Here is a 13,388-nt window from a genome sequence, read left to right on the forward strand (position 1 = left end):
AATCAAACAGGGCTAAAATCACTGAATCTTCCTTTCCTCTCTTCCTTGCTCCTTTCCTTTTTCCACGCAGGCTTTTCCGAAAGGCGCGATCTCCCGTCTTCCAAATCATTAAGCCGCGTCGGGCGACTCTAATCTTTTCACTATCTCTACGCCTTCCCAACCTGCCCTCCCTGAACCTGGGGAGCGGGGCGGGGGGAGCGTCGCGTTTCCCTTCCGGGTGACGCGCCGGAAGTGCTTGTCTCCGTTAGAAACGAGGCCTTGTGGAAGTTGAACCGACCCCAGGTAAGGGGGAAAGGGAAGGCTGCGGGCGGGCCTCCGGTGTGGCGCCCGTAGTGAGCTTCGAGTCGGCGTTGGCTCCGGAGGCGGAGCTGCTTCTGGGCCCACGAGGGGAGCGCGGGAGGGAAGAGGAGCACCGCACCGCACCCCGGTTCCGAGTCGCCCGCCGCACCAGCGGGGACAAGCGCGGCCGGTTGGGCGCCCGGACGTCGCTTTTATCTGCCCTTGCCTTGAACTCCTCTGCGGAGCTCTATGACGAGAGTCTCCAGCAAAACCAGTCCTCGGCCTGCTCTGGCTCGCTTCTGAGAGATGCTCAGGAAGCAGACCAGCTTTTCGAAACTGGGATGTATAAACTAGGCGCCAAAGAGCACCTTAGATCAGTGGTTCCCAACCTTTCCTTGACATTGCCTCACCTAAGCATCTCTAAAACCCTGATGCCTCCTCCGCTTGTGACATATAATTCTTATTATTCAAAAAGTGAACTCATATTCACGTGGAGGAAGCCTAAAAGGCTATTCCCTGTTAATAACACATTCTTGAATTGCCCCCTTAAAAACCAAATCAACCCCCCTTAAAAATCAAATTGCCCCACATTGGGAACCACAGTCTGAAACCAAGGTTATAGTCATCAGAACAGAATGTCTAGTTGCCCTTTGGGGCCAAGGCTGAAGTCTTTATTTTATGTGATAGTTCAGAGGACCACCTTGAGCTAGATTGAGAGCTTTGAGAACTTAAAAGAAGAAAAGCCGCTCGATCCAGGGACAGTCCCCATATTTATTGGCTTATACCAACCTCTCCCCCCCCCCCCAGCAATAGTGACTGCCCCTGCTCAGGCTGCGCAGAAAAAAGAAAAGCATTTCAGTTCCAGAAGTTCATTCCTGTGGTGCAGATAGAATATAACTGGAAGCATTCCCCAGGACAGGGTACTAGTGTGTGGAAACAGTCCAGAGCCAAGGATCCCCAGGCATGCAGCTCCCGATGGTGGTGATGTTCAGGCGCCATCTTTACTTGGTTGCAAGTAGTCAAAAGCCAGGTGCAAAATGTGCCTGGCGCCAGGCTGATTTCAAACACTGTAAGCAGCCCTTCACACTTTATAATAGCCCTTCGCTGTTCTTTTCAGGCCAAGGTGGCTGTTCAAAGTGTTGTAGTACCGTAGTTGTTGTTATTAGTAGTTGTTATTATTAAAGTTATTTATATCCCAGTTTTATATGTATTTATACCCCACCTTTTACCCCTGACCAGAAACTCAAGGGGGCTTACAGGGGGAAAAGCAATCATTAAAAAACAATTAAACAGTAATAGAATTAAAACTATATACACACAGGCATGTATTCAGTGTGTGTGTGTGTGTGTGTGTGTGTGTGTACGCACGCACGCACGCAGGCACGCATGCAGTTCATTGCTGGGCACCACTCTGTAGTCAGTCCTGTTTTTGCTCCCGTCTCTTGATTATGGGGTGAGGTGAATTTGGGGGGTCAGTTAAGGAAAGCCCCTCATGCGGTCATGTTTCTGGGTCACCCAGTATGGTTGGCAGGAGAAAGGAGTGAAATCTCATGGAATTGTAGAGTTGGGAGGTCCCACAAGGGTCATCTAGTACAACCCCTCGCAATGCAGGAATCTTTTGTCCAGTGTTGGTCTTGAACCCATGACCTTGAGATTAAGACCTGCTGCCCTCCAGAGGTTGTTAGTCTGCAACTCCCATCAGTCCTGGATAATGACTGATGATTGGGGGGTGGAGTGTGTTGCAGTTAAAACAAGGCACCCCCAAACTTCGGCCCTCCAGATGTTTTGGACTACAATTCCCATCTTCCCCGACCACTGGTCCTGTTAGCTAGGGATCATGGGAGTTGTAGGCCAAAACATCTGGAGGGCCACAGTTTGGGGATGCCTGAGTTAAAGCATTCTGGAGGAATGAAGTTGGGGAAGACCCTTTGACATGATAAGGACTTTTGCTGAAGCTTCTTCTCCTGACCCCCCCCCCCCTTCACATTTGTTTCTCCTTGCTTTGCATGCTATAGGCAAAAATGGGCCGTAGGAAGTCAAAGCGGAAGCCTCCACCCAAGAAGAAGATGACTGGGACACTTGAGACTCAATTTACTTGCCCCTTCTGTAACCATGAGAAATCATGTGATGTTAAAATGTAAGTTATGTAAAAAAGAAAGAAAGAAGAGTGTGGATTAATGTTGTGCGGCAAACTGAAGCTTAATAGGGTGCAGACATGTGCATCCTGGCCCTCACAAGGGAAGGTTCAAAAAGTAGACATGCAGGAGGACACAGACATTATTAGAACTGGGAATGGAATAAAGGAAAAATAACTGGTAGACCAGCACTTTGCTGGTACGGTAGTTCAATCTGCTCATCTTCCATGTATTACATTGTACACAGTGCCACAAACAATGCCTCCAGAGCCGAAATACAATGAGAAGACTCAAGCTCCTTTGCCACTCCTCTCCTATATTTAAGGGTGTATGAAGAAAGTGTTTGTGGCAGAATCCAAAGGTTTTTAAGAGAGAGTGACAAAAACTAGAGGGGTTAAAAAAAAAAAACCTAACAGGAACAAGACTGAAGCATTCAGAGCAACAAGTAAATGATATATTTCAAGGAGTTGGAGAATTCTCAAGTGCACATAAAAATATCCATTATTTGTTGGTTGTATCTGTATCCTGTATTTCCATGAAAAGGTGATCAAGGCAGCTAACTAATAAATACAATAACAAAGGAAAAGGAAAAAACAACAACCCAGAGGTGATGTTAACTGGGCCTCCTATTAGCAAGGAGTTCAAAATTGTGGGAACAGCTACCAAGAAAGTCTTTTCTCAAGTTTCAAATGTTGGCTGAACAAGGCCTTCAGATGTTGGTGGGCAAAAGAATTCTTAAATAAAAAGAGAAATGTATGAAGAGTACATTATTTTATTCCCCACTAAGCATATCAGATTTTAAGTGCAGAGGCCAACAATTCTTCATTTCAAAGTACCATTCCCAAATATGTCCTTGTTTGCTTTCCTTCATTGCTGGCATTGAAATTATTTTAGTACTAATGCAAGGTGGTGAAAATGGAATATTTATGCTTCTCGTGCTGCCTTGTTGATCTGGCCTTATGTTTTCCCAAGTCCCCAAGCACACGTCAGCTGATGCAGAGGGAGCTCACTCCTGCTTTCTGCAAGCATTGGCCTTTGTCCTACTTCCCCAGGCAAAGCAGGATTGGAAAGCCCGTTCCATCAGGGTGATTCACAAATGGGCATGGTTTGGGTAGTATGGTTTGTGAGCCAGATTGGAGCCCTGTGTGGCATAAGATTGGCTCTTGGGCCAGAGGTTCTCCATCCATTCTGTAGGGAAAGATTTGTGGAGGGTACTTGCTATGCCTCTAACTGAGATGACTAGGAATGTTTGTGCCTACTGTTCATTGCATGTTAAACAATATTCCATACCCAAAGTCACCCTTTTCCTCTTTTCTGACTTTCACTTTCTTACATACAGGTACTTTTAAGCTATAATATGTTTTTTTGCATGTGTGTTTCAGGGACAGGGCTCGAAATACGGGTGTGATATCCTGTACCGTGTGCCTGGAAGAATTCCAGACTCCTATAACATGTATCCTTTGAACTTCAATTCAGTTTTATAATATTTTATTCTCTTCCCCCATGTTGGCACCTGCTTTCATGTCAGTAATTTGTAACCTAGGGTGTAATGCTATCTTCTTGGTCTTGGTTTTGGCCTTTACATGTTTCATCTTACCCTGCATAAAGACCTGGAAATAGTGAGTTAGCATCAAAATTGATCAGACATGCTATTCACATACTCATAGCCTTGCCAGAGTGGTTAATCAGCTGAAACACCCCACCACCACAGATACTTAAAATCAACTAAAGTGCCACTCTTTTATCAGCTTAACTATGGTTCATAGAAGAAATCGCTTGCAAGATTTTGCAGTGGTTTTGGAAAGATAAGGTAAAGGGACCCCTGACCATTAGGTCCAGTTGTGACCGACTCTAGGGTTGCGCGCTCATCTCGCATTATTGGCCGAGGGAGCCGGCGTACAGCTTCCAGGTCATGTGGCCAGCATGACAAAGCCGCTTCTGGCAAACCAGAGCAGCACATGGAAACGCCGTTTACCTTCCGGCTGTAGCGGTTCCTATTTATCTACTTGCATTTTGACGTGCTTTCGAACTGCTAGGTTGGCAGGAGCTGGGACCAAGCAACGGGAGCTCACCCCGTCATAGGGATTCGAACCGCCGACCTTCTGATCAGCAAGCCCTAGGCTCAGTGGTTTAACCACAGCGCCACCTGGGTCCCTTTTTGGAAAGATATACACATCCAAAACCAATAATATTTTTTATGGTGGGGGGGGGCACTCATGGTAGATTCTTCCTTGACATTTGATCCTAAAGATCTTTCAGAACCAGTGGATGTTTACAGTGACTGGATAGATGCTTGTGAGGCAGCCAATCAATAGCAACTGGAGAGGAACTTGCCAGGAATTCAACAATACTTCTTAATTTGGGAGGGTGGAAGTTCTTTGTTACATAATGCATTGGAAGATCCAACAAGTGGCTGGGAAATGTGACTCTTGTGCTGTTTGTTTCTATCCAGTAATCCTGTCCTACATATGAATATTATGGGATTGTACCCCTGGAATTAAGGGACTAAAGACTATAAGTAGGATCTGCAAAACATGGGAAAGGCCCGCGGTTTTGTAAACATGCTGAGCATTGGGAATCTCGCTATACAACAGTGCATTGGGTGCATTCTTATCAAGGGCCGCTATTCAATCTCTGTTCATTTCAGTTGGGCTTGTATGGAAGGAGCACCCATGCAAGCTCCTTTGTCGCTGGGTATTCAGAGGTAGTCCTTGGGAAATTGTACACCTTGTTGCCATGGTTGAACAGCAATGCTGAGCAAGCAAGTGTATACAGGAACAGAACATGAAATAACCCCCCACATATAATTGCTTTACTGACTCACTGAGTAGTAGACTTGGTCACTAAGGAAACATTTCTTTCAGTAGGTTGGTGCCAATTATGTAGGGGTGGCAGTATGTCATCTTTGGGTTCCTGAAACTGCCAGAAGAATTTCTTATAATTCTTTCCCTACCAGCATTTCTTTTTTTCTGGGTCTCTTCTTTCCTTTCACAGGAAACAAAGCAAGCTTAGCTCCTGCCCAGCAGTTGAATAGGCAGGAATCTGACCTTACTTCTGACCTTAAGACTATGGGACCATCAACATGATGGGGGGGGGTCACGACTCTTCCTTGATGCTACTGTTTTAAATGGAGACTTTATCCTACGAAAGCAGTGTTGCTTTATTTTAAATGACTTATTTAAAAGCCAGCTTAGTAGCCAGTGATGTTAACTTCGCTTCTGGATGCTCCATAGGACTAGATGTGGGATTTTAATTGTACTTTACTGAGGAGAATTCTGCCTACATCGCAGAGATTGTGCCATCATCCGATTAATAGGTACTGGTGCAATGTACATAGGTGATAATCAAACAGTATATTGTAAAAGATCCTTCCAGTATGTATGCTTTTTCGTTTTGTTTTGCTTTTTATTCTTCTCACTGTGGTGAGCATGAACTCTGCTTTCCAGAAATAGATCACTTAATTGCCAGTTTGGCTTCCCTTTTCTTATTAGTCTTCCTAATAACAGAGTGCTCACAAAATACAGGGGTCACAGCAACCACCACAAATGATTTACTTTGGAGTGGATATCGATACGGACAGAGGTTTAATTCTGAATTTGGCAGTCAATGACAGAGGATTTTGGCCCCTTCTCACCTTGCCTTCCTCACTGTCATGTGGCCTTGAATCAGGAGGCCTTTTTGGGCTGCCTTGGATGGTAAAAGCAGCCTCCAGCTGTACATTCCCAACAACCCCTGCTGCTCTATCAAGTCCCTTGTCTTTTAAATCCAAGCAGGAATTAATTCCACAGTCTATTGGACAGCAAATTCTTGTGCCCTTGTATGTAAATAATGTCCAAGAAAGCAGGAACCCACTTGTTTTAAATGTATTAGAGGAGCCTCTGCCAGTAACTGAGTAATTATCATCCCGTTTAAATAAATTCCATAATGGAAAAGCATCTGTTCAGTGTCTTCTGTTACTGCTGGTGTTGTGTTGCGTCCCACTTTAATCTTTTTGGATTGTATGAAGTCAGTACAGCTTTTTGTGTTAGCTGCTTCTGTGATAGCAACGTTGTGTTTGTCTTCGGTTTTGTAATTGCTGCCCATTTTGAAGAAGACAAGAGTGCCTTAAGTTGTGTGCTTATTAGATACTCTTGGCAGTTGCATCTTCAATTCCCTGCGGCTTTGGGTAAATTACCTTCTCTCAGCCCAGCTCCATTTTACATGGATGCTGTGGGGCTAAAATACCATTCTGAGCTCTGTAGAAGAAGGAAATCAAAGAACCACAAGGCTGAACAAACATTAAGGAAACTGAGCTTTCTGTTGGAGTGGTCATTCCACTAACAGTAATGGTACAAGCTCACACTGAACTTCCTAGAAGTCTATTTTAATGCAGAACTCTCAATTATATACCTGTCTTGGTCAGGGAGGTGCAAGTTCCACAGGCAGTGATGAAAGAAAAGCAGAGAAGGTGGAGCCTAAAAAAAATATTCTTGTGTTCTCTCTTGTTTGCCTTGCGGAGACCATCTACTATTCAAGTCCTACTTCTCAGCCAAAGGAAGAGTCAACTGAAGGGCCATTGAAACAAGTTTTGAGGTGGCACTGTGGCCTTCCACCCAGCCTTGAAAGGAATTATGCTCTGCCCACATTTTGACAAGTGGCTAAAGACTACATTTAGTAGCTGATCCAAGCTGAAAGAAAAGCCTTTCCCCATTCTCTGCAGCCCTGCATCACTTGGAGACAGCACGATTCTCGCTACATCCCACCCTGGCTGTCTTTTTGCTGCGCAATACCCAATTCTCAGCAAAAGAGAACGACATGTCCTGTTGTGGAGAATTGAACCTCTACCCATCTACTGAAGCTGGCCAACACACTTAACTTGTCTGGTAAAGATTATTATGAAATTATTACTTATATCCTGTTCTTTGTAAAGTAGCATGACTTCTTGAAGTAATCTTTTTTCCCCCTATTGACCTCTGCAAAAACGGAGCAAATGGCTGCATTCCAGGCCAAGGCGAGAACCTCAGAGTACCAGAATGGAGGGTTTGTGACAAATCAGCTGACTGGGCTTGTTTGCTATGAGAGATTAGACTGAGTAAATAAGACTGGTTGGGACTTTGCACAGTGTTCTAGTTCTAGGGTAATCAGGGCCCCCAGACAACTAACCCTGTTTTCTCTGTAGCCTTTGTACTTTGGCAGGGTCACCTTGCTTTTTGAATACTGTAAAGGTTGTAGGACATGTGGCTTAGAACAGTATGACCAGAGGTCTCGACCACCTTTTCATTTTACGTTTGTCGATTTTGGTGTTTGACTTGGAAGCTGTCTTGTCTTAAAGGCGAGGTAGAAACATGTCAAATAAGTATTGGCTATTCACCTATTTAGAGGTCTGCTTTTGGATCCAATGACTATATAATAGAAACTGCTTTAAAAATTAACCAAGTACCCTGTAGGTTTCTTTGACATGGAGAAAGGTATTTGGATTTGGTCATGCAAATACAGGTGTTTATGTGCTCATTAACTTGCTAAGTTCAGGTCACTCACAACTCGCACATTCAGCTTCACTCAATTTAAAATAAAGTAAAAGGGGGCAGGTGTCCAGGGAAAAATACTTTGACAATCCCACTCATCAATGAACCCAATGTGTTTTGACTATACACACTATCCCCAGAATGTAATCTCGTGAGTTGAGAATCGCCTGTATACAGTCATACCTCGGGTTACAGCTGCTTCAGGTTGCGTTTTTTCGGGTTGCGCTCTGCGCCGAACCCAGAAGTACCGGAACAGGTTACTTCTGGGTTTCGGTACGCGCGCATGCACAGAAGCACTGAATCACAACCCGCGCATGCGCAGACACGGGTCGCAAACACTGCGGGTTGTGAATGTGCCTCCCGCACGGATCATATTCGCAATCCGAGCATCCACTGTACTGTATTACCTTTTTATCCTTGTTGTAAAGGGTTGCCATGTTTGGCCACTTCCAGCCAGTGGAATGGAGGTGCTTGTCTAATGGTCACCAAAGGATTCTGAATCAGCTTAGGAGACATGGAATAAGGGAGGTCCTCTTGTAGATCAGTAACTGGCTAAGAAATAGGAATCAGAGCAGAAATTAATAGACAATTCTCCCGATGGAGGGAGTCAGAAAGTAGAGTTCCCCAAGGGTTCTTATTGGCACCTGTGCTTTTTAATTTGTTCATACACGGTGTAGAGTTAGCAGTGAGCAGTGAGGTAGCCAAGTCTGCTGATGATACCAAATTGTTAAATGTGATTAAAGCTAAAAGATTGTGAAGAGCTCCAAAAGGATCTCTCCAAACTGGGTGAATGGGCAGTAAAATGGTAAATGCAATTCAGTATAAACGAACTGATGGTAACTGACCAGGATGAAGATGTAGGGTCATAGTGGATAGTGCAATGAATTTGATCCAGTGTGAAAAAGCTGGATTCCATTAGGAAAGGGATTGAAAATAATACTGCAAATAACATAATGCCATTAAACACATCTATGGTGTGATCCCACTTGGAATACTGTGGTTTTGGTAGCCTCGCCTCAAAAATAATATTGTAGAGCTGGAAAAGATTTCAAAGAAGCAAAATTGTCAAGGGAACGGAGCAACTCCTCTATGATGAAGGCTTACAACATTTGCAGCTTGGTCAGTTTAGACAAAACTTGAATAAGAGGTGTACAAAGTTGTGTACAGTTTGGAGAAAGTGGGTGGAAGTTTATCTCCTCCTGCAATACCGGAACTTGGAGCCATCCAATGAAGATTGGATGGAAGATTCAGGACACGCCATGGAAAGTGCTGATGCATAGCTAAACTATGGAACTCACTCCTACTGGGAGGCAGCGATGGCCAGCAACTTGGGTGGCTTTAAAAGAGGATTAGAAACATTTGTGGAGGAAAAGGCTATCAAATGGCTACAAGCCACAATGGCTACACTCTGCCTCCACTGTCTGAGATAGTGTGATTCTTAATGGCAGTCGCTGGGAATCACAGGTGTGGGAAGAGCACTTGTGTTCAGGTTCAGCCTCACCTGGTTGACCACTGGAAACAGGTGACTGCACTAAGTGGGCCATTGGCCTGATTCACCAGGCACTTATGTTCTTACACCGACCCATGGACAGCAAATGAAACATAACTTCCCTTATTTGGCGAGTACTTATTTTCTGAGACCTGCCAAGCAAGAGAGTTGTTTAGACTTTGTCTGTTCCCAGAAGAAGATTCTAAACTGCTCTAGATCTGCACACAGTATAGCTTGAGCTTACATGCTTTATTATTTTGCAGCATAGTAATAACCCTTTTTGTAGAAATTTGAATTTTCTACTTAAGCAGAGACTGCCCATTATTTTCAGGTTTCCTCTGTAAACTACAAAGGCTAGAAACTTTGCTCACTTTAAAATGACAGCCCATTTGCCACACGGGTTTTTATGCCGTTGAATGTGGTACAAATCACTGAATACATTCATAACCATGCAGGCTTATTCTCTCTGATTCTGCATCGTCAGCTGACTGTTTTCCATTTGACAGTAGACACTTGCAAAGAAACACAAGCTTTAAACCAGGCATCCCCAAACTGCGGCCCTCCAGATGTTTTGGCCTACAACTCCCATGATCCCTAGCTAACAGGACCAGTGGTTGGGGAAGATGGGAATTGTAGTCCAAAACATCTGGAGGGCTGAAGTTTGGGAATGCCTGCTTTAAACTGAGTTGGAAGAGAGCTGAGTCAAAATCTAGTTTAGCACTTTAAAAATTCCCTCTTTTTTTTTACATGATTTTTTTCGTAGAAGGTCCCCCAGGCTCAATCCTTGGCATATACTTGGGGACCAGAGTTTGAAAAGTCCTTTCTGCCTGGAGGACTTAAGAGATTCCCTGTAAACCAAAGTAGATTGTTCTGGACTAGATAGACCAAGAGCAGTGGTTTTCAACCAGTGTGCCATGGCACCCTGGGGTGCCTCGAATGATGGCCGGGGTACCACGGGCAACACTGGCCTCTGTCCCTCTTTCTGTCCCTCCCTCCTCTGATGCTCTCTTGCGTCTCTGCCTCCCATAGGCTTGTGTGGCTGTTTGTTGCAGCAGCTCTGGCTACAAGCTGCCAAGGAGATGCCTCTCAGGCCCCTGTGGGGCAGTGTGAAAAGGCACCTCTATTTGCGGCAGGGGGGGGTCAGCTCAGGGACCCCCAATGAGAAGGGAAAAGAGAGGAGGCTGAAGGGTGTTTGAAAAAGCATGACAGGCTGCCAGCTCTGCAGGCAAGGGGTGACATAACTGGGCTCCTGAGTTCCACAAGGGTGTTGCAGAAAGAATGTACAGTAGTTGCTCAAGGGAGCTGTGGACTCAAAACGGTTGAAAACCTCTGACCAAGGGATAAGGAAGACCTCCAATCATATTAGAAATGTGTGTTTTTTTCCTTTTTTTATTGTGCTGCAGTGAAATTAAAAAAGTGGTCATTAGCAGAAGATAACAAAAAAAAGTTTTAGAGTGGGTTCTTTCGGTGTGTCTTAGCTGCTCAATATGTAGAGCATCTCAGGGAGAGAAGCCAGGGGCAGGGGCAGGATTTAAAGACAGCAGCTGCTTTTGTTGGCAATATAGACTTTGGCATTTCCCCCAAATGTTGGTTTGTAACAATAGCTGGTACCACATACTAACTACAGTGCTAATCAGTGAACAAGTGCCCCACGCCCCCCCCGGCTAAACATCTAGATTTGCCACCAGGCAACACGGTGGTGCAGTTAGTGAAGCCAGCGAGCTTTTTCCTGTTCTAACTTGGATGCCACGCAGGTAGATAAGCAACCCCAATCCTTAACTGAGACTGCCATGTTTGGACAACTAATCTAATTGATTAATAGTCAAGCTGGCCACATGACCCGGAAGCTGTACGTCGGCTCCCTCGGCCAATAAAGCGAGATGAGCGCCGCAACCCCAGAGTCGGTCACGACTGGACCTAATAGTCAGGGGTCCCTTTACCTTGGTCATTTAGAGGAGATTTGTTGGAAAATTGCTTTTAAATGTAAGTGATTATAAATCTGCAGGTGGTGGCAGGGGGCTTCTTATAAGAGCATCGCTCCTTGGTCCTCACACAGGTGGAAATAGTGCTTCCGAAATGGCTCCGGCTATGACACATACAGGCGTCACTACAAACAGTGAATGCTCCCCACCCCCCTTCAGGGCTATTGTGATATATGCAAATTTATGCAGGTTTAAAATCCATGCAGTTAATTGAGTATTGAACTGGATGATAGTGCTATCACAAGCCAAATTTATTTGTATAAGTAAATTCAGTGGGATTTATTTTGGTGGTTAGGCTTATCTCAAAACTGGTTTTGGCTCTATAGCAGGTGATTCATTTGTCTTCATTTGAAGCATGTGAATGTTACTTAATAGAAGCATTTTAGTTTCAAACACGAATTAGTCCCACAGCACTTCTGCCAGCCTTATTAAGGGCTGTTCATGTTCTGTACCTCTGTAATTTTAAATTTCTTCTCCAGAATGTGTGTAAATGTGCTTGCAGTGCGTGGAGTTGCTTTGATTTCCATTATTTACTATGAAATTGGGTGTGTGTGCTGGAGATAAATGGCAAGGAAGTGGCTTACGTGATAGGAGAACCGTTGGTAAACAAGAGGCATTCAGGAGGAGGAATGGATAAGTTCCAATTTCTGAGCGCTAGAGTGTTTCTGTGTAGAAGTTGCCTGCATAGTGGAGCTCAGTCAAGAACCATTAGGACGAGAAACTCTGTCTCTCTTTTTTAGTGAAGACTAGATTACTGATAACCTGGTAAGTTATTTTCCAGATTCTCCCTGAAGATGTAGAAGATGAACGGCCTTGGTTTACAATTGTGTGTAATTCTCACCAAATGATCTCTCAACATGAATCTTGGGATAACTTCGGACACTGTGAACATACCCCTTTACTGGTTAGATGCGTCCAACCTCCTACAGTCTCCCTCCACAGTTCACATACTCTACCTAAATATGTTCCGTTTCCAGGAAGCCAATGGCTGATTCAGTTCACCGGTGATTTTCTACAAACTATTAGTATGTAGGAAGCAAAAATGACTAGAACCTCTGGCAAAGTAGGCAGATTGGGGGTGGGGTGGGGGCTTGCCAATTTGCCCCTAACCTGATTGTAGGCAGAGCAAGGCAGATGGCGGGGCCTGGTACCAGGGCAGCTTCTGTTACGGTACAAAACAGAGTGCAGTCGGCAATATGTTCACCGACAGAAGCTGTGCCTTTGATTGCCTGCTTCTGCCTTGACCCCAAAACAGCAGCGGCAGGAGCTGCCACAAGCCACAGGGAAGAGATGACTGATGGCTCTTGTTCAGGAAAGAAATCAAGAGTGCTCATTGCCTCGTATTTGCTTCTCCCAACCCATTAGATTATTATTATTATTTACTGTAACATTCCATCCTAGTGGCTTTGAGCCACATCAGTGCATGCTTAAAAGTAGTGGCAGTACGTCATACATTAAATAAAGCGTGAAAGGGATTGAAGTGAAGCTTTTAAGGCTCAGTGGTGGAGACTTGGAGGGGAGGCTTGGCTTTGGCATGGTTTGAGGAGTCTCTAGTGAGCTGGTTAGCAGTTTAGGGAACTGTCTGGATCTTCTTATATTCCCAGGTGAAAATAGCCACCAGATGGTGGATCTTCTCTTTGGGAAGTGTCCCTTTTTTTTCTTTTTCTAAGTGCTGGTGTCTCTGTCCTATGTCCGTCCCATGATTCCTGCTGGCTATTCTGAGTTGTAGAAGTTATGATGGCTGTGGTTGTACTGGTCCTCATCCTCTCCGATCATGGCATAGTTGGGTGTGAGGCAGTACTTGGAGTCGTAGACCTGCCGCGGCAGCCCATACACAGTCATGCCCTGCTGCGATGCCCCTTTGTTGCTGCCCATCTGCAGGGAGATGTTCTGGGTGTCGCAGTGCTCCAGGCCATGGGCAGGCTCAAAAATCTGCCGCTTGGTTCCAGGAGCCGTCATGCCCGCCTAGGGACGGATATGGATGGAGGAGGAGAAGGAA

At 45.0% G+C, this 13,388-nt stretch overlaps 2 protein-coding genes and 1 long non-coding RNA gene across 3 annotated transcripts in view; 1 reads left to right on the plus strand and 2 right to left on the minus strand.

The window, feature by feature from the left end:
- The first annotated feature begins 252 nt into the window (after nucleotides 1–252).
- Nucleotides 253–6,346, plus strand: ELOF1 (elongation factor 1). The gene is made up of 4 exons (XM_035140727.3): nucleotides 253–282; nucleotides 2,295–2,416; nucleotides 3,797–3,867; nucleotides 4,665–6,346. Exons 2-4 carry the CDS (start codon nucleotides 2,301–2,303, stop codon nucleotides 4,727–4,729), a joined length of 252 nt encoding a protein of 83 aa, XP_034996618.1. The 5' UTR covers nucleotides 253–282; nucleotides 2,295–2,300; the 3' UTR covers nucleotides 4,730–6,346.
- On the minus strand, nucleotides 2,815–8,470 carry LOC148683370 (uncharacterized). Its single transcript, XR_015947247.1, has 2 exons — nucleotides 8,326–8,470; nucleotides 2,815–3,148 (listed from the first exon to the last, which is right to left on the minus strand). It is a non-coding gene; the product is annotated as an uncharacterized LOC148683370 (long non-coding RNA).
- A 1,167-nt stretch (nucleotides 8,471–9,637) lies between these two features.
- Nucleotides 9,638–13,388, minus strand: part of CNN1 (calponin 1) — a 39,974-nt gene continuing 36,223 nt past the window's right edge. The window contains exon 7 of the mRNA XM_035140726.3: nucleotides 9,638–13,354. Coding sequence (XP_034996617.1) covers nucleotides 13,103–13,354 — 252 coding nt within the window. The 3' untranslated portion in view covers nucleotides 9,638–13,102. The remainder of the gene's footprint in view (nucleotides 13,355–13,388) is intronic.

The sequence above is a fragment of the Zootoca vivipara genome, chromosome 15 (genome assembly GCF_965207765.1).
Source record: "Zootoca vivipara chromosome 15, rZooViv2.hap1.1, whole genome shotgun sequence".
Taxonomy (NCBI): domain Eukaryota; kingdom Metazoa; phylum Chordata; class Lepidosauria; order Squamata; family Lacertidae; genus Zootoca; species Zootoca vivipara.

Excerpts from the sequence above, each read along its gene's own strand:
- ELOF1 (XM_035140727.3), top strand. The coding sequence starts at position 2,301 with ATGGGCCGTAGGAAGTCAAAGCGGAAGCCTCCACCCAAGAAGAAGATG. Across the intron at positions 2,417-3,796 it reads AAATCATGTGATGTTAAAAT|GGACAGGGCTCGAAATACGG; the intron begins GTAAGTTATGTA and ends TGTGTGTTTCAG. Across the intron at positions 3,868-4,664 it reads ATTCCAGACTCCTATAACAT|ATCTTTCAGAACCAGTGGAT; the intron begins GTATCCTTTGAA and ends TTGATCCTAAAG.